Source organism: Sapajus apella, unplaced genomic scaffold (assembly GCF_009761245.1).
Source record: "Sapajus apella isolate SASKATOON/1434 unplaced genomic scaffold, GSC_monkey_1.0 scaffold43, whole genome shotgun sequence".
NCBI classification, from domain to species: Eukaryota; Metazoa; Chordata; class Mammalia; order Primates; family Cebidae; genus Sapajus; species Sapajus apella.
The window spans coordinates 15570812-15596891 of record NW_022436983.1 but is presented as its reverse complement, the minus strand read 5'-3'; the positions used below and the strand labels follow the sequence as shown (position 1 = coordinate 15596891).

The 26080-nt window shown below is 40.9% G+C and overlaps 1 protein-coding gene across 5 annotated transcripts in view; it reads right to left on the bottom strand.

The window, feature by feature from the left end:
• Positions 1-26080, bottom strand: part of ZBTB40 (zinc finger and BTB domain containing 40) — an 83068-nt gene that overhangs the window by 32242 nt on the left and 24746 nt on the right. For 2 of the 5 annotated variants that reach the window (XM_032300728.1, XM_032300732.1), the window contains exons 2-3: positions 8948-9712; positions 8055-8188 (exon numbers count right to left, since the gene is read on the bottom strand). In XM_032300728.1, coding sequence (XP_032156619.1) covers positions 8055-8188; positions 8948-9644 — 831 coding nt within the window. In that variant the 5' untranslated portion in view covers positions 9645-9712. Of the gene's footprint in view, positions 1-8054; positions 8189-8947; positions 9713-12213; positions 12453-22465; positions 22563-26080 lie in introns of all 5 variants that reach the window. The other 3 variants (XM_032300729.1, XM_032300730.1, XM_032300731.1) reach the window with 3 other exon arrangements.

Below are 26080 nucleotides of genomic sequence, written 5' to 3'. Positions count from 1 at the left end.
TCCAGCCAACAGTCAGGGAGTAAGCTTGGAAGTGGATCTTCTGAAGCCTGCCAACAGCCATGAGAGTGGGCTTAGAAAAACCTACTCCCCCGGCTGAGCCTTGAGATGTGGCCCTGGCTGACACCTTGACTGCAGCCTGTGAGCTGCTAAGCCAGAAGACTCAGCTAAGCTGTACCTGGATTCCTGACCTACAGGAACTGTGGTAATAAATGTTTGCTCTTTGAAACTGCTAAGTTCTAGAGCGATTTGTGATACAGCAATGGATAATGAATACAGAGCCACTTGCTGCTAATTGCCTCAGTAAACATGTTTCTTCCTATTTTCCCTTTCCTTCCTGCCTGCCTTTTGTGCATCTCAATTGATACAGCATACAGCTCTCTCATTCTAGCCTAGGCCAGGCCTTTTTTTTCCACCTGAAACTCCCGAATATCCCAAATCCACATCTCTCTGGCATTATCATTTGAGCCAGTGGGGAAGACAAGCTTTCATCAGCGGTGGCGTTTGATACGCTTCTCATTATCCTCTCTGCTGTCTCCCTCTCTGCAGAACTACTCATCAGTGAAATTAAAACATTTGTTCACTTCATTGCTCAACAGTGATGCTAGGGTTGACCATCTGGGAAGAGAACCACGGGAAGGCTGACAAAAGGGCCAGGAGAGGGCGGTTGGCTGCCTAGACAGCCCTGCTGTCTCTGCGTTTTCTTTCAGAACCTACTGGGGACCTCCACCAATGCCAGCACTGTTATAACAGTTACTCCATCAGCCCCCTAAAGCTGCCTAGGGCTCCACAATGGAATAAGCAAGCCCTTAGCTGCAACAGTTTCTCTGCCTAAACAGAAGGGTGTCACATATTAGGATAACCAGGGATTCACCAATTACTACCATGTAACACAACTCCAAAAGCTGAACCAAAACAGAGTTCTGCTGAAAGGGCTAAGTTCTTTAACCATACATTTGGAACTAACTCTTGACTCTCAGGGTTAAAGGTACTTCAACAAATTCATGTTAATGCATGGTCACAGAAGTAATCAAGTACTTTACCTATGAGTGAAATATAGGTAAATATATTTCAAGAGGAGACCATTTATTTTCCCTCTATAGGTGAAAAACCATTTAACCTTTCCCTTACCTCAAGCCTTTTAACTGAGTTTACTTATTTACCCCAATTGTTTGCCTACTACCTTCAGCTCTGTTTGAGTGACACTATATTCCTGTTCACTCGGGCCTCCCTTGACTGCCGAGGGCTGGCTGATGGCAATAATGATAGAGACTACAGTCGCTCAGCACCATCCGGACACCGTGCCATCTACCTTCCTCCTCGCACCAGGCCTGGGAGGCGTCACTACTACTACTTTAGATGAGCTTCAGGGAGGTGAAGTAACTTGCCTAAGGTCACAGGTCTAGTAAGCAGAGCGGCTGGATGAAACACTGTCATTCCATAGGCCTTTCACCTAGCTCTACGTCCCAGATTTAAGCATAATCAAATCTATTTACACTGGATTCTATTAGACTTATCAGAATCAATAACGCTTTCGAACACTGTATGTAGACAATCTATATCAATTTTCTTGGTCTCAATGAATATAAAGACTGGTGCATAGTAGATGCTCAATAAATATTTAACTAAATGAAATTCCCTTGCCATAAAACCATTAGCTCTTCTATGTATGGCTACATATCTTAGGCCTAATGATTAACAGAAAGAAGACTTGGGAAAACAACTTATTTTCACCTTTCATAGACCTGTAAAATGAATCTCCTTAATTCCCTCTCAAGAGGGCAACACAACCCTGTCAGTGAACAGAGCCCTCAAAACACAGACCTGCACTATTTGACAAACCTCCAAAGTAGCGACACGGCTGAAAACATCAGATTCACATAGGAGAAGAGACTCGTTTGCCTTTGAAATAAAGTTGAAGGAGAAAAAAATGCTACTAGATCTTCAGCTTTGGGAGTCTTTCTAGATTGTTAGGTGAAGAGTGGATCAAAAGGCACAGAAATCAATAGTAGATAGTTATCTCCTTATTCTAGTTGCAGACCCACTTTGCTGTCTTCACAATTAATTAAAAGCAGAGACACAGCTAGGAATAAAGAAGGAAGACAATTCCAGCCTTCATCTTTCTCCCGTGCTGGATGCTTCGTGCCACTGAACAACAGACTCCAAGTTCTTCAGCTTTTGGACTCTTGGACTTACACCAGTGGTTTGCCAAGGGCGCTCTGGCCTTTAGCAAAAGACTGAAGGCTGAACTGTCGGCTTCCTTACTTTTGAGGTTTTGGGACTTGGACTGACCTGCCACTGGCTTCCATGCTTCTCAGTGTGCAGACGACCTATCATAGGACTTTACCTTGTGGGTGTGTGCCACCTACCACGCCTTTGACCACTTTCTGTTGAATTGCACCCAAAGTTAGAGCAGCTGCTGCCATTTCTGTCACCGTGAGGGCAAGCCTTTCTGAGAGTGGAGGTCACAAAGGGGAAGCATTGGGGAGAAAGAACCCAGGTCCTGTTGATGGTGTTGCCATACCTGTAGCCAGCCGTGGCCAGAGCTATCTCTCTTCCAAACTATGAAGTCACAGGAGCCAACAAGTTCACTTTTTGCGTAAGCCAGTTTGGACCAGTAGATTGCACACAGAAGGCACTCAAAGGAATCCCAGAAGCCCAGCAATGGAAAGAGCCTCACAATTCAGCTGGCTTTGCGTTCCTTGTGGTACATGAATGTGTTTATAACGTCCTTGCTGACATTACCACGTCTACCTCAACTTAGTTGTTTTAGTATCAACATGGTGCCTCCCAGGCAACGTGGTGTCCTGGATGAGAACTGGATCTCTGATGTCTCCATGCTTCTGAGCACTGCCTGGTCTACAGGGACCATGGATGGCGTCTGAATCCCCAGTGAAATTCCCTGAGCCTCACAGTCCCAATGGGGCTTGTCTGTCACTGAGTTGCAAGCCATGCTCAATCCCTGGGGATGCTGAGTGCCGTTAGTGGACACGTGATGTCAGCTAAATAAAAACAATTTTCAGCCTCCAGAAAGTATCCCAGGCACTCACAAAGTCATCCACTGTGTCTCACTGTATGCAAGTCTTGTTAGCTCCATGCTGTTCTCCATCCATAGCACCTCTGCTGCCTACAGGTCAGGAGGCAGACGCATGTCAGGAAACACAGAGGAGAGAACTGGAAAATGTCAGTGCCAGCGGGGGCTCCAGGGAGCATCCTGTTCAACCCCTACCTTGCCTTTATCTGTTTGTTTTTACCCATGTGAAAACCTGCACAGAGAGGCAAAACAACTTGCCTGAAGCCACATAACAAATAAGCGGCAGTGTCGAAACTTGTTAGTGCTGATGTACAGAAAATAGTTAAATAAATGTTTCCTAAAATGTAAAAAAAAAAAAAAGAAAAAAAAAGGCCAGGCATGATGGCTCATGCCTGTAATCCCAGCACTTTGGGAGGCCAAGGCGGGTGGATCGTCTGAGGTCAGGAGTTCGAGACCAACCTGACCAATATGGTGAAACCCTGTCTCTACTAAAAATATAAAAATTAGCCAGGTGTGGTAGCGTATGCCTGTAATCCCAGCTACTCGGGAGGCTGAGGCAGGAGAATCGCTTGAACCCGGGAGGTGGAGGTTGCAGTGAGCTGAGACTGCGACACTGTACTCCAGCCTGGGCGACAAAACAAGACTCCGTCTCAAAAACGAAAACAAAAACAAAAAAACCCTAGCATAAAAACTGAAAAAAAGTATGAGTCTAGCTCTAAATAAAAGTTTTACTCAGCTCAGCCAGAGGTCAGAAGTGACCTCTTGGGTCACCACCTGCTTTTCTAATGGATAAAGGATATTACACTGATATAAAGACAGGAAGAAGGCATGTTCCCATCCTAGCACCCAAGAGATTTCTCCTTAATAAGTTTTGGCTTTGGTTTCCCACAATTCAAGGAAGCCAGCTTTCTCTCATATGTTGCTGCAATCACTGCTCAGGGGATGGCTTTGCCACCTTTCTTCATTGATCTCAGGAAATAAAATAATCAGGACATTGGTTCATGGTGCCCTCCTTAAACTCAATCCTGCCCAGTTGCACACTCCACAGCTGTGTTTCAGAAAAGGAGTGACACATCCAGTAGACTATTTTTAATGTTAAGCTGTTCCCAAGTTATGATGATTAACTAAGAAACCACCAATCACAGGACACCACTCAAAGCTCTTGGGGAGCTAAAAATGTATAAACAGAAAAACAAAATACCCCAAACAAACTTCAAAATTGTACAGAAATGTAAAACAATGTTGTTCCAAGTGAACAGCTCTTAAATGCACTCAGTGCTGAAGCCTTATGGTGAAATCTGTAACTTGGTGACTCCTGCGCATACCTCCTCCAAAATAATCACACATGTGGCAGGATTTCTCTGCTGTCAAGATACTCTTTAAGGACAGGGATTAAGTCTTATTGAAGTTTCTTTGCCCAGCAAGCAGCTCAGTCTGGCACATATCAGTTGCTCAGTAAACATCTGCTAAATCAAAGGGTAAGCCAGTGAGGAAAATGGGTATTCGGTGGCCTCTCATGCCACTGAAAGGTGCCAGCACAGACATTATGACACCTACCATCACACACTAAGAGTTCTGTAAGCCATTCACTTCTCTAGCTACGCTTTCCAAAATGTCGTCTACAGATTCCAAAACAGCAACCCATGGGGAGCCTGTTAAAGATGTAGATTCCCAAGTTCTACCATAACCTAAGAATCAGACACTGTGGAAATGAGTTCTGGAGGTATACATTTTAACAAGCACCTCAGATGATTTTTCCATACATAGTTAGAGACTGGTTGCTTCATACTAGACACAACCCCTGCAGTACGGGAAGCTACTTCCTCTACAGACTGTTCTAGAAACTGATTGCTTCAGACTAGACACTGCCCTTGCAGTTTAGGAAGCTACTTCCAAGTGGATGGTGGTACCTACCTGAAAGCATGCCTTACAAATTAAGCTTAAAGTAGCAGAAAACCATCTCATGTGTCAGAGAAAATGGCCACAGCACCAGGGTATTATAAGGCATTTAGCGAAAAGGGGGTTTCAAGGTCTCTTAGGTGTAAAAATACTGAGTTAGGCCGGGCGTGGTGGCTCACGCCTGTAATCCCAGCACTTTGGGAGGCCGAGGCGGGTGCATCACGAGGTCAAGAGATCAAGACCATCCTGGTCAACATGGTGAAACCCCGTCTCTACTAAAAATACAAAAAATTAGCTGGGCATGGTGACGCGTGCCTATAATCCCAGCTACTCAGGAGGCTAAGGCAGGAGAACTGCCTGAACCCAGGAGGTGGAGGTTGCGGTGAGCCGAGATCGCGCCATTGTACTCCAGCCTGGGTAACAAGAGTGAAACTCTGTCTCAAAAAAAAAAAAAAAAAAAAAAAAATACTGAGTTAATGTATAAATAAACAATAGCAGTTGTTACCTACTGAGCTCCTACTGAGTGCCTGGCATTTTACTATGAGTTTTATATAAAGAATCTTAATTCACAATGACTCCATGATATAGGTGATAGCATCCCCATTTTACAAATGAGGACACTGAGGCTTACAAAGATGAAGCTGCCTAAGGTCACAATGCTAGTAAATGGTAGCGCTGGATATATGAATTGTATAGCCACACAATGGGGCACGATTCAGCAATAAGAAGGAATGATTGCACAACAGCATGGGCATACTTCTCTGTAGAGTTCACAGAAAAAGGAAAAAGGAGAAAAAAAAAAAAAACATGGATGAATCTCAAGATACTTAACGCTGAATGAAAGCCAGACAAAAAATACATAACCATATGACTTCATTTATACAATACTCTAGAAAATACAAACTTATGTACAGTGACAGAAAACAGACCAGAGGTTACCCAGGCCATGGGTAAGTGGAAGTGGCAGGAGAGAGGGAGTACACAGGGACACGAAGAAACTTTTGGGGGTGATGGAGATGTTTACCATCTTGACTGTGGTGATGGTTTCAGGGCTAATATCAAAACTGATCACACTGTACACCATAACATGTACAGATTACTGCATGTCATTCATAGCTCAATAAGGCTGTCTGAAACAAAGTACGAGAGAGAGGGCGAGTGAGAGAGAGAGAGAGAAGGAGAGAGAGAGAGAAGTGGAAGCCCAAGTACAAAGCAGCATCTCCCCAACTCCCTATTTAACCTTATGTTCTTAAAGTATCTTTTCCCTTTTCTCCTTTCTGAAGTTCGAAGATTTATTATGGACTGTAACAGAATCGGTTTTAAAAACAGCCATCAAGTGATTTGCAGAGCTTCTGCTCTGATCTCTAAAACTGAGGAAGAAATAACATAAGCCTATAATGATCACCAACAGCAAATCAGTGTTCTTTTAAGGTACTATTAATGATATTGCCATCAAAAGATTAGAACAAGAAATGGAAAAAAAGAAAGACATGTTGGATGGATCCATGTACAACAGATGGATTTCTTGATCACCTGTTATAAGCCATATACTTTTAGGCACCAATGTTAAAAAAATACATAAGACACATTTGGAATAAGTATGGAGGTTGCTATAATGCCACCATTAAAGGTGACATTAATAACTTGAGTATTGCTGACCTAAGGAATAATGTTACTCCTCTATAGCCAAAGTTAAGTGGAAAGGAAGCCTTAAGAGAAAATGAAGAGGTGTGTCTAGAAGCTATCAAGGTAACAAGCTAATAACAAAAATGATGAATTGAACAGTAAGAGAATGTGCAAGCGCAAAAATAAAAAACCATAATGTCCTTCAGCATAATCAGTACAAAGAGTACCAAGGATTTATGACTTGAAACCTCCCAAAGAGAGTCATCAGGGTTAGCCCAGCCTTGTAAATAGCTTGTCTCCCAAGAAAACAATGTATAACCAACTGTCAATTAACACAGCTAAAATAAATACTAGACCTTGAATTTGTTTTTTAAAAAAAGTAACTTGCTATGAATCAGGAAAACATTTAATTATTAGAAGGCATGTATTACTTGGATTAATACAAAATTGCCTACAGCATCATGAGAGGACCTATCCACACCTACCCCCCCACCAACAAGAGGAGCAAGCCTGCTGGGGCAGTGCCCTCTCACCCTGCCAGCAGCCTCTAAGAATGGGAATGTAGGGCTGGGAGGAAAAGGAAATAAATGGAGTTCTAAATTGGTTGTGGAGTCAAATTCTGCAGGGTCAGGTGTGAAGAATCAGGTATTGAGGGATCAAACACGTGGGAATGCGTCTCAACTGAGTTACTTAAAAAAAGAGGTCAGCTAAGAAAGCATGATGGCCATCTGGCAGTTTTCTGTCAGGCAATTCCTAAACACTTGCACATATATGCATCACTTTTACCCTGTTGGGAGGCAGTATAACTCAGTGTGGAAGGGAACAGCTCTAAAGTCAGAATGCTGAGGTTTGAATTCTGGCTCAGGGTCATATGAGCTCTGTGACCTTTGCCAAATTACACCGCCTCTTTGAGAACGTTTTCTCATCCATAAAACAGAACTTAACAATAATACCCACACTGATGATGTTTGTGAAAATTAAATGTGATAACACATATGCCAAGCTTAATACAGGAAGTATTCAATAAATGTTTACCATTACTGTTTTTATGTCTGAAAATGCCCACTGTTATTCCTAAATATTGGATGCATTTTATCAATAATTTGTAAGTTTATATAGAGTCCTTTTTCATTCATGTTTTGAGTATCTGTTGTTTTGTTTTAATTTTAATTGTTTAAGTCTCAGGTTTGGGGTTATGCATGGCTACCTTCTTAATTTTATCTGTGATCACTCAGGAGGAAATGGTATGATCAGTTAAGCATCCTGGATCAAAGCTGGTTAGAAACTGGGATTCTCCTGGTGATCAAAATGTAACTTCGTTTTGAAAGTATCTTGCCTAGTACTTTTGCAAGACTGTCCTTTAGGAAATAAATGTCAAAAAAAATTAAAAGTTTCAAAACATTGAAACCCTGGGCTATTTCTGCCCCATATGGAAAGTTAGTAAGGTCTCCTGAGAACACTAAGCTAGCCAAAAAGTACAAAACTCAGAGGTACCTACCTCCTTCTGTGGACCTTTAATTTCTGAACACGCTTCTAGTTTTTTTAAAACATCTTGGGTAACCATGAGTGCTTCTGAGAAGATACTTTCATTTTCTAGAAGAAAATTCAGCTGGTCATGTTGCCTTTCACATGCTAAATGTAGAACGAAATAAAACAAATCAGAATTCATTGCTTGAAGTAAATGTTCACAAGTTTAAGCTGTCTGAGCACATTCAGGTCACATACTGCACTTAACTCATCTCTAGCACATTAGTTATGAATGACAGACATCTCTTACAGCTTTCTCCTTTGTGCTGTCCTCAGCCTGGTTAAAATAACAGATAATCAGCTGGAGGCTGGGCACAGTGGCTCACACCTGTAATCCCAGCCCTTTGGGAGCCGAGGCAGGTGGATCATGAGGTCAGGAGTTCAAGACCAGCCTAGCCTATATGGTGAAACCCTGTCTCTACTAAAAATACAAAAAATTTGTCGGGTGTGGTGGTGCACGCCTATAATCTCAGCTGCTTGGGAGGCTGAGGCAGGAGAATAGCTTGAACTCAGGAGGCGGTGGTTGCAGTGAGCCAAGATCGCACCACTGCACTCCAGCCTGGGCGACAGAGCGAGACTCTGTCTAGAGAAAGAACAACAACAAAAGCCCAGATAATTATAGAAATGGCACATCATTATTCCAATACTGCTTTTCTGCTCTGGAGTTCATCTTTGGACTTTCAATGTTCAAAAACACAGACACTTTTAAAAGAAGAATGCCCTAGTACAGTACTGCACTGAATTTTGGTTTTCTACCTAACAGTGGTCTTTGATAAATTTATCACTGAAACATTAAAACTGATAAAGATCATTCAATCTGGTAACTGAAAACAGAAGGATGGATTACAAAGCAATGAATGTCACCTGGTTCTGTGCTTGTCTCCTTTGCCTCACTAGAGGTTTGCACAGCCGGGGAAGGGGAACAAACTTCAGCTGTATTAAGAGTCTCCACTGGGGTTTCTGCATTCCTCTGGCTCTCCTGGGCTATGGGAGAATTCACACTCATCTCTTGTGAAACTGCATAGACTGCTTCCTCGGTCTCAGCTTTCACAGGGCCCCCTGGAGTGGCAGAAGCCTCTGGGGAAGAATGAGGCTCTCCAGCACCTTCGGATGAAAGGATTTCCACTTGAGGCTTCTCTGGTTCCTTCTTGAACGTCTCTGAGGATGGCGCAGAGACATCCCTTACCACCTGACCCTGAACAGAGCAGTTTACAAGGCTGGTCAGAAGGTTTTTGCAGCTAACAGCCACATCGAACATCTGCAGACTGTCTGCTAAGGAGATGATTTTGGAGAAGTTGTGCTTGCCCACAGGTAGTTTGCCCGTGTACATCATTTCTAACAAGAGGGCAAACTCCTCGGGGCTCACCACAGATGCATCGATGGAGATGGTATCCGTGTTATCCAGCAGGGTTTTGAACAGGAGGCTGGCAGCAGCCAGGACAAGTTTGTGAGCCCTGAAGTAAATGGTACCAATGGAGATGGTGCAATCACAGAACTGCTGCTCCTTGCACAGAGTGTAGAGCTGCTGCAGCAGCTGCCGGCTGTAGTTGGGGAGCTCCATCGTGCCAACTCTGCCCCAAGAACTCCTCTTCCTCTCTTCTCCTACAGTCTGCCTTGGGAGGACAGGCCCTAGACAAATCCACAAAATATCAGGTTAAAACTTCACAAACACATAGGAAAGGCCTTGAATGAAATGCTAAATGAACAGAAAGGCATTTCACTCATTCATTCAACTAATGTTGCTTAATGGGGAGAGACAGTATGCCAGGTATACTAAATCAATAATGATCGTTATCACTATGTGTTTAAATATATGAAAGGGACTGTGCATAATCCTTTGTATGGACGATCTCATTTGAGTCTCACAATGACTCAGTGGAAAAGGTATTATTCCCTCCCCATTTTACAGATGAGATTAGAGCTTTAAAGGACCAAGAGAATTACCCTAAGGAAAAACAGCCACCTCATTGACTTCAAAGCTGTACCATTCCTGCTCCCAAGGAGCTCTCAGCCATCCAGGAGATAAACATGTAGACGGAGACTTATAATACAGTGTCCTTGGCCTATTCAGTCTAGCCCTAACAATGGACAGAGATCATCATTCTCTTCCTCTGACAATGCATTTGTCGCCTGGTTCTCTTACTCACTCACTAGCCATTCCTTCCCAGACTCCTTGGTTGGCTCCTCTGCACCACTGCAGCCTCTAAAGCTTGGAGTGCTCGAGGGCCCAGTCAGCCCACTTCTTCCCTTCCCTCTCTTCTGATTCCATAGCTTAGAAATATCACCTAAATGCTGACAGCTTTCAGATTTACATCTCTGGCTCAGCCTTTTCCTCTGATCTCTTGATGTAGGCCTCCAACTACCTACTCAACATCCCCAGTTGGAAGCCTGGTTCCTGAAACGTAACATATCCAAAACTCTCCCTCCACCTTCCCCACTTCGCAGCAATTATGTCCTTCTAGTTCTTATTCTAGTTCTTCCAGACTGAAACCAAGTCATCCTGGACTTTTGTTTTTTTCTCATACCCTATGTCCAATCCTTTATAAATCCTGTTGGCTCTACCTTCAAAGTATATCCAAAATCCAATCACCAATTTCCTTCACTGGCTCCACTCCAGCCAGTCTAAGCTGCCATCATCTCTTACCTGATTACTGCAGCAATCTCCTAATTAGTCTTCATACCTCCATCCTGCCCTACTGCTACAGAGCTATCTACTTAACGCACGGCCAGATCTTGCTGCTGCTTTGCACAAAAAGCCTTACATGGCTTCCAGTCTTAAAGTTCTTACAATGGCATAGCAAGCCTTTCATCATGATCTCGCTGCCATTGGCTCCTAACCTCATCTTCTACCACTCTCCCCCTCACCCATTCCGCTCTGAGCACTCCACCTTCCTTGCTGACCTTGGAATACACTAAGCATGCTCTGCGTTCTCTGCCTCAGGGCAGAGCATGCTGAGTATATCTGTGCCCAGCTGGCTGGCTCATTTCTTCCACCAGCTCTCTGCTCAAAGGCCATGTTAGCAGTAAGGCCTTCCCTGACCATGTTCTTTCAACACAACCTCCCCTCCAACCTTAGAACACCCCGCTCCTTAGTTGGCTTTGTTTTTCTTCATAGCGTATCACCTACTGACATGCTATATTTTCATTTGTTATTATCTATCTTCATCCACTAGAATGTAAGCTCCATCAGGGTAGGAATTTAATTTTCTCAGCTGCTGTATCCCAGTGCTTAAAATTCTGCTTAACACAAATACTGTTGATTAGTTGGTGGAATGAATAAAGAACTAAAAGGAAACGTAATGATGGATTTGTACACAGAAGCACAGTTTGGGGCGTAGGGGAGTCCAGGAGTTAGAGTCAAGCTTTGAGGGAAGAACAGCTGACCTGTGTCTTAAAAGATATGGAGGCACAGATGAGGTAAAAAGAATGGGAGAAAGAGGCAGCCCTGGCAGGCACGCCTGCATGAGGCACACAGATAAGAAAGCATACCGTGTGGCAGGCAGGAGGATTAGCAGCTGAGATTATTACTGGAACATAAGGCAGGGAATAGGAGTGTTAAGAGACGAATCTGGAGAGGCAGGCAGGGGTCATGGCCACAGAGGGATATATGGGCCATGCTTACGAGCTTGGATTTTATCCTAAAAGCAATGAGCAGCCATTGAGGGGTTTGAAGGGCTTTAAGCAGCAAAGTCATGTGGTAAGATAAGCATTTTAAATGTATCACCTAAGTCACGTGTACAGAATGTGAGGGGATAAGGCTGGAGACAGCTCTGCTGTTGCAGGAGATCAGGAGAAAATCAATGAGGGTTTCAAGCAGGAGAACTGGTAATAGGAGAGAGCCAAAAAACACTGAGAAAGCACAGCTGTCATGATTTTGGGACTGGAGGGATGTGAAGAAAGAAGGGAAACAATTCCCAGGTTCCTGGCTTGGTGAGTGGGTGGATGATAAGATGATCCAGATAATACAAGAACACACAGTTTAGGGGAAGAGACATCCAGTTCAGTTTTGGGTTTGAGGATCTTATCTTTGAGGATCTTTGAGGAAATTATATAATCTCACTTGCATAAAGAAAAAAGTACACTAAGAAAAGGGCAGAAAGACATGTCAAAAAAAAAAAACCAGTCATTACCTTTGTTAGAGGATTATGGATGATTCTCTTTACATCTCACCATTTCTACATTTGCTGACATTGAAACTGACAGGTAAAAATATAAATAAAAATATTTCAGAGTTTCAGTTTCCATTCTGGCATGTCAGGAGCTTAGAAGTCGCCACGTCCTAAAAGTAAACAAAGTTGAACAAACTGAGAAATCAACAACTCTTCTTTAATTCGTCAGAGAAGAAAGGTCACAGGGCAAATCACTGTCCCTAAAATGAGAAACAAACAGGCAGACACAGAGAATCACAACTTAATGAACAAAAAACACAGGCCAGGTGTAGGGGCTCACGCCTGTAATCTGAGCACTTTGGGAGGTCAAGGTGGGCGGATCACTTGAGGTCAGGAGTTTGAGACAAGCCTGGTCAACATGGCAAAACCTTGTCTCTACTAAAAATACACAGATTAGCTGGGCGTGGTGGCGGGTGCCTGGAATCCCAGAATCCCAACTACTCGGGAGGCTGAGGCAGGAGAATCACTTGAACCTGGGAGGCGGAGGCTGCAGTGAGCCCAGATCACACCAATGCACTCCAGCCTGAGTGATGGAGGGAGAATCCATCTCAAAAAAAACAAAACAAAAACAATATATGAGCAAAAGCCTCTGTAGGGACAAGTGCCAGGTTAAGAAAACCTGAACTGTAATCAATGAATTGTGGGAGGATCAGTGTGCACAACTCTGAGAGTTAAAAATTCTGGGAGGACTCAGTCATAAGGCCCCCCAACACTTCTGTGAGCTTTACCTCCTAGAGCTCTATCAAGTCCTCACAAAGAATACTAAAGAAAAATCCCCTCTTGTTTCTAGCAGTGGGAGAGGGAAAAGGAGCCATTTTGAAATCTGCCAAAGCACGCTTTTTTCACCAAGGTCGGCCTTCAAGAAAACTATTTTACAGAAGCCTAACTAGCTACAGTTTTATCAGAGCCTAACCTACCTGGAGAAAAACAAATACCCAATTCCAGCTCCCTCCAGCCATCCTGTATCATCTAGGGAGCAAAAAAGCCTGAGGGCTTTTGGGAAGTTCACAGCCAGGAGCAAAAGCTCACCAAAAGATTGAGACCTAATCCCAGGACTACAGAAAGCTTCTCCTCCCCTACACCCCACTACCACATCACTAAAGGCCTAGCTATAGCAGTTCCTTTTATGCAGTACATCATGTCCATCTTTCAACAAAAAATTACAAGGCATACTAAAAGGCAAATAAACACACAAAACCAGAAAACAGTTTGGAGAGACAGAGAAAACTTCAACACCAGACTCAGATATAGCAGGAATGTCCAAATTAGCACACCAGGAATTTTTTTAGACTATGATTAAATAGCCAGGGGCTTTAATGGAAAAAGTACAAAACATGTAAGAATAGTTGGATAATGTAAGCAGAGAAATGGAAATTCTAAGAAAGAATCAAAAAGAAATGCTAGAGATAAAAAACACCATAACAGGAATGAAGACGCCTTTGATGAGCTCATTAGCAGACTGGGCACGACTGAGGAAAGAATCTCTTAGCTTGAAGATGTAACAACAGAAACTTCCAAAACTAAAAAGCAAAGGAAAAAAAGATTTAAAAAACAGAACAGAATATTTAACAGTGGGAAGACTAGAAAAAAAAATAACTAATGCAAAATAGGACACCAGAAGGGGAAGAGAGAAGGGCAGCAATATTTGATGCAATAATGAGTGAGAATCTCCTCAAATTAATGACAGACACCACATCACAGATCCAGGAAGTGCAGAGGACATTAAGCCTAGGCATATCGTTTTCAAGTGTCAGAAAATCAAAGATGGCCATGGTAACAAAGAAAAAAAATAGACAATACAATTTATTAATATCAGCATCACTGTACACCCAATAGACATTAAAAATATAAGTCCACAAATACAACCTAAATAAAATGATCCCATTCCTTGAATGATGCAATCTGTCAAAACTCACACATGCAGCAATAGACTATCTGAATAGGTCTATATCTATTAAAGAAGGTGAATCAATGATAACCCCCCCCAAAGTAGAAGCAACAGGCCAACATGTATTCACTAGTGAGTTCTACCAAACATTTAAGAAAGAAATTATACCAATTTTCTACAAACTCTTCCAGAAGATAGAAACAGAGGGAACATTTCCCAACTCATTATTTGAGGCCAACATTAACCTACCACCAAACCACACAGAGACATTACAAGAAAAGAAAACCACAGACCAGTATCTCTCATGAAGGTAAATGCAAAAATCCTCAACAAAATATTAGCAACTTGACTCTAACAATGCCTAAAGAGAATTATACATCATGGCCAAATGGAATTTCTCACAGGTATGCAAGGCTGGCTCAACATTCAAAATCAATTAATGTAATCCATCGCATCAACAGGCTAAAGAAGAAAAGTCACATGAACAAGTCAACAGAAAGACGCAGAAAAAGCATCTGGCAGAAATCCAATGCCCATTCATGATAAAAACTCTAACAAACTAGAAATAGAGGGAAACTTCCTCAGCTTCATAAAGAACGTCTATAAAAAACATACAGCTAATATCATTCATAATGTAAGAAACTCCAAGTCTTCCCACTGGGATTATAAGCAAGGCTGGGATGTCCCACCCCACCACTGGTCTTAAACACTGTACTGGAAGTCCTAGCTAATGCAACAAGACAAGACAAGGAAACAAAAGATATACTGATGGGGAAGGAAGTTAAAACTTTGTGTGCAGACTGCATGATTGTCTTTATAGCAAATTAGAAATGACAAAAAACCTCCTGGAACTAATAAGAGATTATAGCAAAGTTGTAAGACATAAGGCTAATATACAAAAGTCAACTCTTTTCCTATATACCAGCATTAAGGTAGAATTTGAAATTAAAAACACTTTACCATTTATACAAACACCCCAAAAAGTGAAATACTTAGGTATAAATCTAACAAAATATGTACAAGATCTATATGAAGAAAATAGCAAAACTCTGATGAAAGCAATCAAAGAACTAAAAAAATGGAGAGATATCCCATGTTCTTAGATAGAAAGATTCAATATTTTCAGAGACTTAGATCTTCCCTCATGACCCAGAATAGCCAACTTAGTATTGACGAAAGTTGGAGAACTGATACTAACTTCAACATTTACTATTTTAAAGCCATAATAACCAAGACAATGTGATATTGGTGAAAAAAAGACAAGTAGATCAGAGGAATGGAACAGAAAGCCCAGAAACAGACCCACATAAATATAGTGAATTCATCTTTGACAAAGGAGCAAAGGCACTAAAATGAAGCAAAGAATATCTTTTCAACAAATGATGCTAGAACCAACTGGACATTCACTACAAGAAAATGAATCTAGACATAGGCCTTACAACCCTTCACAAAAATTAACTTAAAATACATCAGAGGCCTATATGTAAAATGCAAAACTATAAACTCTTAGAAGTTAACACAGGAGAAAACTTAGTTGACTTTGGGTATGGCAGTCTTTTTAGATACAACACCAAAGGTACAATCTATGACAGAAATAATTGATAAGCTGGACTTCATGAAAAATAAAAAAACTTTTGCTCCATGAAAGACAATGTCAAGAGAATGAAAAGACAAGCCACGGACTGGGAGTAAATATTTGCAAAAGACACATCTGATGAAGGACTATTATCCAGAATACACAAAGAACTCTTAAAACTCAACAATAAGAAAACAAACAACCCAATTAAAAAATAGCAAAAGACCTGAGCAGACACCTCATCAAAGAGGATATACAGATGGAAAACAAGCATATAAAAAGATGTTGCACATGATATGTCTTTAGAGAATTGCAAATTAAAACAAGATACTATCACACAACTATCAGAATGACCAAAATCCAAAACACTGGCAACACCAAATGCTGACAAGGATGTAGAGAAACAGGAACTTTCATTCATTGCTGGTGGGAATGCAAAATAGTACATTCTACAGATTAACAGTTTCTTAAAAAACTAAATATATTCTTGCCACATGATCCAGCAATCACATTCCTTGGTATTTACCCAAAGGAGCTGAAGACTTATGGCCACACAGAAGCCTGCACATAATCCTTATAAAGCAGTTTTATTCATTATTGCCAAAATTTGGAAGCAACCAAGAAGTAGATATAATAAATAAACTGTGGTATATCCGGATAGTAGACTATTATTCAGTGCCAAAAAGATATGAGATATAAAGCCATTAAAAGACAGAGAGGAAACTTAAATGCATATTACTAAGTAAAAGAAGTCAATCTGAAAATGCCACATACTTTATAATTCCAAATGTAAGACATTCTAGAAAAGGTAAATATATAGATGGTGAAAAAGACCAGTGATCACCAGGGGTTAGAGAGGGAAGAATGAATAAGCAAAGCACACAGGATTTCTAGTGCAGTGAAGTCATTCTTCATGAATCTACAATGATGAATACAAGTCATTATACATTTGTCAAAACCCATAGAATGCACAACACCAACAGTGAACCCTAATGTAAACTATGGACTCTGGGTAAGAATGATGTGTCGATACAGGTTCATCAATGATGAGAAATGTTCACAAGGTCAGGAGATCAAGACCATCCTGGCAAAATAGGTGAAACCCTGTCTCTACTAAAAATACAAAAAAATTAGCTGGGCACGGTGACACACGCCTGTAGTCCCAGCTACTGGGGAGGCTAAGGCAGGAGAATTGCTTGAACCCTGGAGATGGAGACTGCAGTGGGCAAAGAACGCACCACTGCACTGCAGCGTGGGCGACAGTGCGAGACTGTCTCAATTAAAAAAAAAAAAAAAGTGTACCACTGTGGCATGAAACATGGGTGCTGGGAGAGGTTGTGCATCAGTGGGGAATGGGAGTGGGGAGGGATCTACAAACTCCCGTAATTTCTGCATAATTGTGCATGTGCCTCAAACTGCTCTAAAAAATAGTTGATTCATTAAAATAAAAAGTTCTGAAATATATACAAATTTTTCAGTTCTAACTACCCCAAGCCCTGTCTAGATACCATGTATCTAATATTGTTGGGCATTCATGAATTCATATGATTTTTTTCGGCTTGTTCAAAGAGAATCTTTGAGAATATGTACCCCTGCTTTTTGAAAACAGTCTGTTTTAATCCGTATTATAAAAATGCACATTTATTTTTAAACAAATGAAGAAACAGTCGTAGGAGGTAACTGACTTTCTATAATAGCAGTAGCTCAAGCAGGGGACTGGAATTTGTATCTCTTGGTGTTTTATGGAAAGAGGGGGAAAAATTCCAAAAGATTTAAAACTAGAAAAAAAATTTTTTTAATTTCAAATTAATTTAATATTTGAGAAAAATCTGAACAAGAATTCAATTTGCAAATAATAAAAGGCCATAAACAGGTACTGGTGAGGTTTTTCTACGAAACAAATTATATCAATGTAATGTGATTTTTTTTTTTTTTTGGTAAGACAAGACATAAATCTTATGGATTAGAGTAAACCAAAAGACTTACCTGGACATACATTAGATCTTTTTAAACACTTCTTTCTTATTAGTAAGAAACAAGTGACTGGGATTGTATTTTCAGGATAGACTCAAACTTAAAAGGTTGCTTTTAAATGTCTGGGGAGGGTACCCACATCAGATTAAACAAAGAACCACCCAAGATGCAGAGGGAGATATTTAGAGCATCGTGTGGTCAGGACTATTTAATATTTTTGTGAACAACTGAATTAGAAGAGAAAAAGGAAAACTTCAGCAGAATGAGCAAATGGGCAAAGTTAAAAAGAAAATTGAACCTAATTATCTGGCTTACCAATATATAGATACTAAAAAGATGGTTACAAGCTTGAGCAATTAAAGGGAAATGGAAACAGTTAAGGCCTAAAACATCCAAGGGTGGTCCATGGCTACACAATGAATCTAAGTTGGCAATGTCAGAAATTGAAAATTTGCTAAGATTAATGCAATAATAATGAAAAAACAGACGTTTGGCAAAATGGCACACTGGGCTGAAGTAAATGGATCGTTTTCACCCACTACAAACACTGAAATGCTGGATAAAACGTAACAAAAATGCTTTTAAAATACGTAGGCTTGGGGCCGGGAGCGGTGGCTCAAGCCTGTAATCTCAGCACTTTGGGAGGCCGAGGCGGGTGGATCACGAGGTCAAGAGATTGAGACCATCCTGGTCAACATGATGAAACCCCGTCTCTACTAAAATACAAAAAAATCAGCTGGGCATGGTGGTGCATGCCTGTAATCCCAGCTACCCAGGAGGCTGAGGCAGGAGAATTGCCTGAACCCAGGAGGCAGAGGTTGCGGTGAGCCGAGATCATGCCATTGCACTCCAGCCTGGGTAACATGAGTGAAACTCCGTCTCAAAAAAAAAAAAAAAAAAAAATACGTAGGCTTGACAAAAAATTAAAGAAAAGAAATCCCTAGGTACCCGAAATGAAAGAAAAATCAAAATCAAAGCTAGAACAATAAGTGGGAATTGAGACCATGGTGGCCCACAGGGGTTTCAAACTCCTGTACAGGCCCTAAGCTGGGAGGAGGAAGCATTAATGCTCACGTGGAGACTGCAAATGTAGCTTCAGGCAGGTAGAAGGTGGGGAGTTAGCACTGAGACCCTTACATAAAGCCCAGAGCCTCAAATATCTATCCTTCCTTGATATGCACTCTGAAAAATCTCTGCTCACTGGCTCAGGGAAACAGCAATAGAAGTTGCTATCTAGGCCTTCAGCAGGAGAAAAGGTAAAATGCATGCTTATGGCCATAGAGAGGTATAGCATCCAAACTTACATTCTGTATCATATAGGAATCTCAAGTCAAGAAATTAACATAAAAACTGGTCTCTAGCATGCAGCAGAAAAAACACAGGGACTCACACAGAGAAAAACATAGAAAAGAAGTTCACAATCACCAACCACGTGAGGAAGACTTAGATGTGAAAAGTAAATCTATAAAAGCTAACAGTAGAAAATGCCAGAGAGGACCTTTGAAACAGGTAGGCAAAGCCAGGCATGGTGGCTCATACCTGTAATCCCAGCACTTTGGGAGGCCAAGGTGGGCGGATCACCTGAGGTCAGGAGTTCGAGACCAGCCTGACCAACATGGAGAAACTCCATCTCTACTAAAAATATAAAATTAGCCAGGGGTGGTGGCACATGCCTGTAATCCCAGCTACTTGGGAGGCTAAGGCAGGAGAATCGCTTGAACCCAGGAAGCGGAAGTTGCAGTGAGCCAATATCATGCACTCTGGCCTGGGTAACAGAGCAAGACTCTGTCTCAAAAAAAAAAAAAAAAGAAAAAGGTAAGCAAAGACTTCTAAAACAATTTATTCTCTTAAAAAAGAGAATAAATTTGAGTATACAGGTATTAAAAGATTTCTGTCAAAGGATACTAGAGACAAACAAATGACAGAAATGGCAGATATCTGCAAAGTTTAAAGGCAACGAGGAATTGATATCGAGAGTATATAAGAAATTCCTGGCTGGGTGCAGTGGCTCATGCCTGTAATCCCAGCACTTTGGGAGGCCAAGGCGGGTGGATCACCTGAGCTCAGGAGTTTGAGACCAGCCTGGCCAACATGGTGAAACCCGGTCTCTGCTAAAAATACATTAGCCAAATGTGGTGGTGTGCATCTGTAATCTGAACTACTCAGGAGGCTGAGGCAGGAGAATCACTTGAATCTGGGAGGCAGAGGTTACAGTGAGCTGACATCTTAGCAAGACTCCGTCTCAAAAAAAAAAAAAACCAAAAACAAAACAAACAAAAAAAAACCCAGAAATTCCTATATATCTTAGGGGAAAAAAGTTGAACTACAAGACAAAAAAAACAGGGAAACTGGCTAACGAGTAGTAACGGTAGTTGTTACAACAGGAATAGCAGCTAACATTTATATGATGTCTCTTACAATCGGAGGTGCTTTATATGCTTTACATACATTAACACATTCTATTCTATGAACACCTGATGAGGTAGATGCTGTTACTATAGTCTTACTCATAGGGAGACTAAGGCCCAGAGAGGCTGAATAATTTCTCCAAGGCCTCACAATAACATGCAGTAGAACCTGGATCTGAATCAAATCGATATAGCTGTTCTGGAAAAGCAATTTGGTAATACTTGGTGAGATATGTTGTACATATATGCCTTGTGACCCCGGTCATTCTCCTGCGTACGTATCCTAGAAAAATTCTCAGATAGGTCTGTAGGAAGTGGTCAGGAAGATTACTGGAACATGGTTTATGGTAGAAGGGAAATGAGAGGCAATTTAGATATCTACCACTAAAAGACCATCTAAGTAAATGTGCAGGATACATAATATGGAATACAGTGCAATAGTCAAGAGAAACAACTTGCTATTCAGAGAGAAACACGAATAGATCTTAAATATCCAGTATTGAATGAAAAAATAAGAAACAGGACGAGATCTAGAGCACAATGCCATTTATGTAAGTTACAAACACATAATCAAAATAATACTATATATGAGATATGGTTACATGTGCAGTCAAAGACATTTTATGAAATAGAGTGGGTACCTACAGAGGGAGAGGGGAATGGGAATAGGAGTTGGGAATGAGGTAGAAAAACAAAACAAGAGAGGCCCTATCTAGACAGATAAATGCTAGAGGGCCACAGAAGAGGCTCCCTGAACCTTCCTAAAAAGGCAAAAAATAAAAAGTCACATGAGGAAATGAATCATGTAACTTCACTATGAAGAAAAGTCATTAGATGCAGAAAAGAAGAGAAACAACATCTCAAAGAATTGAAAACTACAAATTAAAGATTACTATGAAAATGCTATAAATTAATTGTGTTTCATTTTAATAAATAGGCAAAATGAAAGGAAGTCATAATGAAAGAACAAGACAGTATGAAAAACAGAAGAGGCTGATGTGTAAAAGAACCAAAAGAACTTACAGGGCTACAAAATTAAGTCACTGAAATCCATCAATAGATGAATAGATCAGACATAGCTAAAGAAAAAATGTGTGATTAGGAAGAAAAGTCTGAGAAGATTGCTTAGAAGATAGTAGTTAAAAAGACAGAAAATATGAAAAAGAGGTTAAGGGACACGGAATATAAATAAGAGAGCCAAACACGCATCTAACGGGTGTTTCAGCTGGAGACAATGGAGAACATGTGGGAGAAGTAATTTGAAGACGTGTGGGTTCCAAGAAAGATGAGTTTTAAGAACAAAAGCTTCAAAATATCAACACAGAAAAAGAAATTTAAGCAAATCACGAGAAACATATCATTACAAAAGAACGACAACTAGACTGATACAGACTTCTCATGAATAATAATAAATGTAAAAAGAAAATGGAGCAACAGTTTTCAAATATTAAGGAAAATGCCAATCAACCAAGTATCTGTATGATAAACTATCAGGTCAGGCTGATTTTTTAAATAAACATAAAAGACTCAGAGACTGTCACTGAAAGAATTACTACAGGAAGAAAACTGAACCAGAAAGAAGAGATACGTGTGTAAGAAAAAAATAGCAAGCAGCAAGCAAAAGAATTATTAAACCTCATATCCACTAAAACTATTAAAATCAGAAAGACTGATAACCATATGCTGGTGAGAATGTTGGGTGACCAGAACTCTCATATACTGTTGGTGGAAGTGTAAAACGGTACACCTACCTGGAGAACTGATTGGCGATTTCTTATAATGAAGACTGAACTATTATACATGCAACAACATGGATAAATCTTAAAAGATGTGTTATGTCAAAAAGCAAGAAACAAAAGAGCACACACTATATGATCCAATTTATAGAAAGCAGAAATACAGGCAAAACTAACCTACCATAATAAAAATCAGACCGTGGTTCTAGACGTAATGTGAGCAGGAAAAAAATCAAATGTAAAGAGATACCAAGGAACTTTCTGGGAGAATGGAAATATTCTACATCTTATTTTGGGTTGCAGTTACAAGAGTAGATATTTGTCAAAACTCTTCAACTAGAACACTTAAGATTGTTGTAATGTATATTAATTATATCTCAATTTAAAAATTATTTAATATGTTAATATATCTAAAATGCACCGGCTTTCAAAAATGACTATGGAAAGGGGAGAGTAAAAACAAAATAGAATAATGATAACATAGTAGCTACCACACATTGAGTGCTTACTATGTGCCAGGCTCTGTGTATATTCACTCATTTAATCCTTTCAACAACCCTATGAAGTGGGTACTCATCACCTCCACTTTATAGGTAAGAAAATTAAGGCACAGAGAGGTCACATAACTTACCCAGGGCCACACAGCTAGTATGTGGCAGAGTGAAGTTCAAAATCGGGCAGTCTGGCATGGAGTTCTGTACGGTTAAACACAGGAATCCACTGTCTTTCTGAAATTAAAAATCCACAACACAAAAGGTGAGAGAGACTAAAGTTAGGGTGTTCTAAGAGTCAAGGATGACAAAATAACACCTATAGCCTTTGTTAAGCAAACTATGTACATTCATGTGCAAGGCTATAAGGGAAAAGAAGCTGAATATTTACAAACAAGAGGTATAAAAGACAATAAAGAAAATGTGATTAATCCAGTAGTAGGTGGGAAAGGGGAAGAAAGTAAGAAAAGTATGGTAAACAGAAAACAAATTAAGATGGCCAGGCACAGTGGTTCACACCTGTAATCCCAGCATTTTGGGAGGCTGAGGTGGGAGGATCACTTGAGATCAGGGGTTTGAAACCAGCCCGGCCAACATGGTGAAACCCCATCTCTACTAAAAATACTAAAATTAGCTGGGCATAGTGGCAGGCACTATAATCCCAGCTACTTGGGAGGCTGAGGCAGGAGAATCACTTGAACCTGGGAGGCAGAGGTGGCAGTGCACTCCAGGCTCTGTCAACAGAGCGAGACTCCATCCCAAAAAAAGAAAGGAAAACAAATTAAGATAGAAGAAAAAGTCCAAATATATTGGTCATCACAATAAAGAAACATTAAACTCTCTTGTTAAAAGGCAGAGATCCTCTGATTATATTTCTTAAAAGCCAGCTCTGTGATACTTATTAGTGTGTGGTTGTATTTATACTTAAAACAATGCCTAGCATACAGTAAGCACTATATGTGTTAGCTCTTATTATTGGCACTGAGAGAGGCTATGAAATCATCCTCATTAAGTATTTATCTGTAAATAAACAATTAAACTAGAATCTTTACATACCACTTTCAGGAACACAAGTCTGTTATTAAATAAATATATATGATCATGAGGGATACACTAGTGACTTGGGGGCCACTGAAATACACTATAGAGGCGAAACTATATTTTGCTCATCTCACAAATGAAACGTAAAAGTCTCTAATATATATTTTACTTGTTTCTGCCTAACTTTCTTTGCAAGGAAGTAAATGGAGGAGATAGAATATAGCACTAGTTGTCATGTGGTGAAGTGCGCTTTCCAGAGGTAAGAAGCCATAGTGGAACACTGTTATGTTGGAATCTCTAAGTCCTGTAGACTCGCATGTAGAAGGAACCTAAATTATGTTATTAAGTACTTACTGAATTACTAGGCTTGGGAAAATTGTCGAAAGTCCCATGGGAAGAACGTTTAAGCAACAGAAGAGTACCAGAAAGACGAATGTTCCTCAAAGGAACAATATTAAAGCCTCCAGAAAAGACTATACTGATATAGAATAAAGATACTTAGAAAGAGGAAACTTAATTGGCTGAACCAAGTGCTGCATAATGACCCAAAACACAAATGGGAATTTAACACAAAGTAGAAACTAGGCCAGCTTTCTAAAAGGAGCACAAAGAATATTTATTCATTTAAATTTTTATTCCGTCTACTTCCAAAAGCAATTTGAAAGTTTGAGGGCTGGGCGTGGTGGTTCATGCCTGTAATTCCAGCACTTTGGGAGGCTATGGTGGGTGGATCACTTGAGCCCAGGAGCTTAAGACCAGCTTGGGCAACACGGCAAAACCCCATCTGTGAAGAATGCAAAAAGACGAGCCAGGTGTGGTAGCACACGACTGTATCCCCAGCTACTCAGGAGCCTGAGGTGGGATCACTTGAACCTGGAAAGCAGAGGCGGCAGTAAGCCGAGATCACACTATTTCACTCCAGGCTAACAGAGTAAGACTTTGTCTAAAAAGAAAGAAAGTTTGAGGATCCTCTGAGTCATAAGGAAACAACAGCCAGGCTCGGTGGCTCACGCCTGTGATCCCAGCACTTCGGGAGGCTGAGACAGGCAGATCACAAGGTCAAGAGATGGAGACCATCCTGGCCAACATGGTGAAACCCATCTCCACTAAAAATACAAAAAATTAGCTGGGCGTGGTGGCATGCGACTGTAATCCCAGCTGCTCAGGAGGCTGACGCGGGAGAATCACTTGCACCCGGGAGGCAGAGATTGCAGTGAGCCGAGATCGTGCCACTGCACTCCGGCCTGGCGACAGAGCGAGACTCCAGAAAAGGAAGGAAACAACAGTCACACACAGGAGAAAAACCAGAAAAAGTACAAGTGAGAACTAACTCATAGTTTGCACAAAACATGGAATCCCTTTAATGAATAGGGAGAAAAATCATACTACATATTTATAGTCTCCATATACATTGCTCAAATCAATAAAGTAGATGTTCTGTAATCCACAACAGCTGGCAAGTTCCCTAACAAGACAAAAGCCTTTGCTGCCACTACTAGAGTGTAAGGGGCTCTCTTACGTGCCTCAGGGAACTGGACCTGATATTCTCCAGTTGTTTGTACTGATTATCCCCTAAGTCTTCAGCCAGCAATACACACATGACCTCATACCGGTCACTGGTAACATACACAAATAATTAACTATTTGTGGGTCAACTGCCCACCATTTACTCAGTACCTTGCTAGGTACTGTGTAGGAACAAAATGAAAGGTAAATCAATCTCGTCCACAGGGAGTTAGTAATCCAATACTGAATCGAATACTGGAATGACTGAAAACAGAGCTCTTAACTCAATCCACAAGAGACAAGAAGAGGGAAAGGAAGAAAAGGAGAGAAGAGAAAAAGCAGATCGATCCCAGTGAGTAGCCAGGGAAGGACTAGGGCTGGCAATTTCAAGATTCAACATCAACAGACAAGGTGAAAAGATAAAGAATTGCAGACTAAGGGAGAAACACAAACCTAGACCTAAAGAGACATACTTGGCACATATACTGGAAATAACATATGCATGCAGGCAACTGGCACCGCACCCGGCTTTGGAGAGGCACCCAGTAAGTATCTGCTATCAGTGTTATGGACCCTGGGCTGACCAGAGTGGGTCTCAAAAACACCCACGTAAGAGGATGTGTGGGGTATGAGTCTAGACAATGGGAGAGGAACTCAAACGCCTGCCTTCTGAGAAAGGCACTCTGAACTAGAAAGAGCACAATTAAAGCAGTTTTGCCAGTGACCAGCAGAATGGACTAATAAGGGAAAGGCATTAGCACTAGGAAGGAATAACAGGCTTCCTATACACATTGCCTCCCAATAAACAATTGGAGGGGGCCGGACACGGTGGCTCGTGCCTGTAATCCAAGCACGTTGGAGGCCAAGGCAGGCGGATCACCTGAGGTCGCGAGTTCAAGACCAGACTGACCAACATGGTAAAACCCTGTCTTTAAAAAAAAAAAAAAAATTGATAAGATGATCCTAAATTTAAAAACAAACAAACAAACAATTGGAGGTTCATGGAGCAAAAGCTAGACCCACCTTTGCCTGGATTTCTGGATTTCAATATCCAATAGAGAAAAGCCATTCTAATTCTTGGTCAAGATTTTCGATTCTGTCTCCCGTGACAATTCTGTGCTCTCCTCTGGGCAGACCTAACCCATGGTCTGAGACATCTTTTGAGGGGTTCTAGCTTGATGCAACCTTACCTGTTTATTTATTTTTTT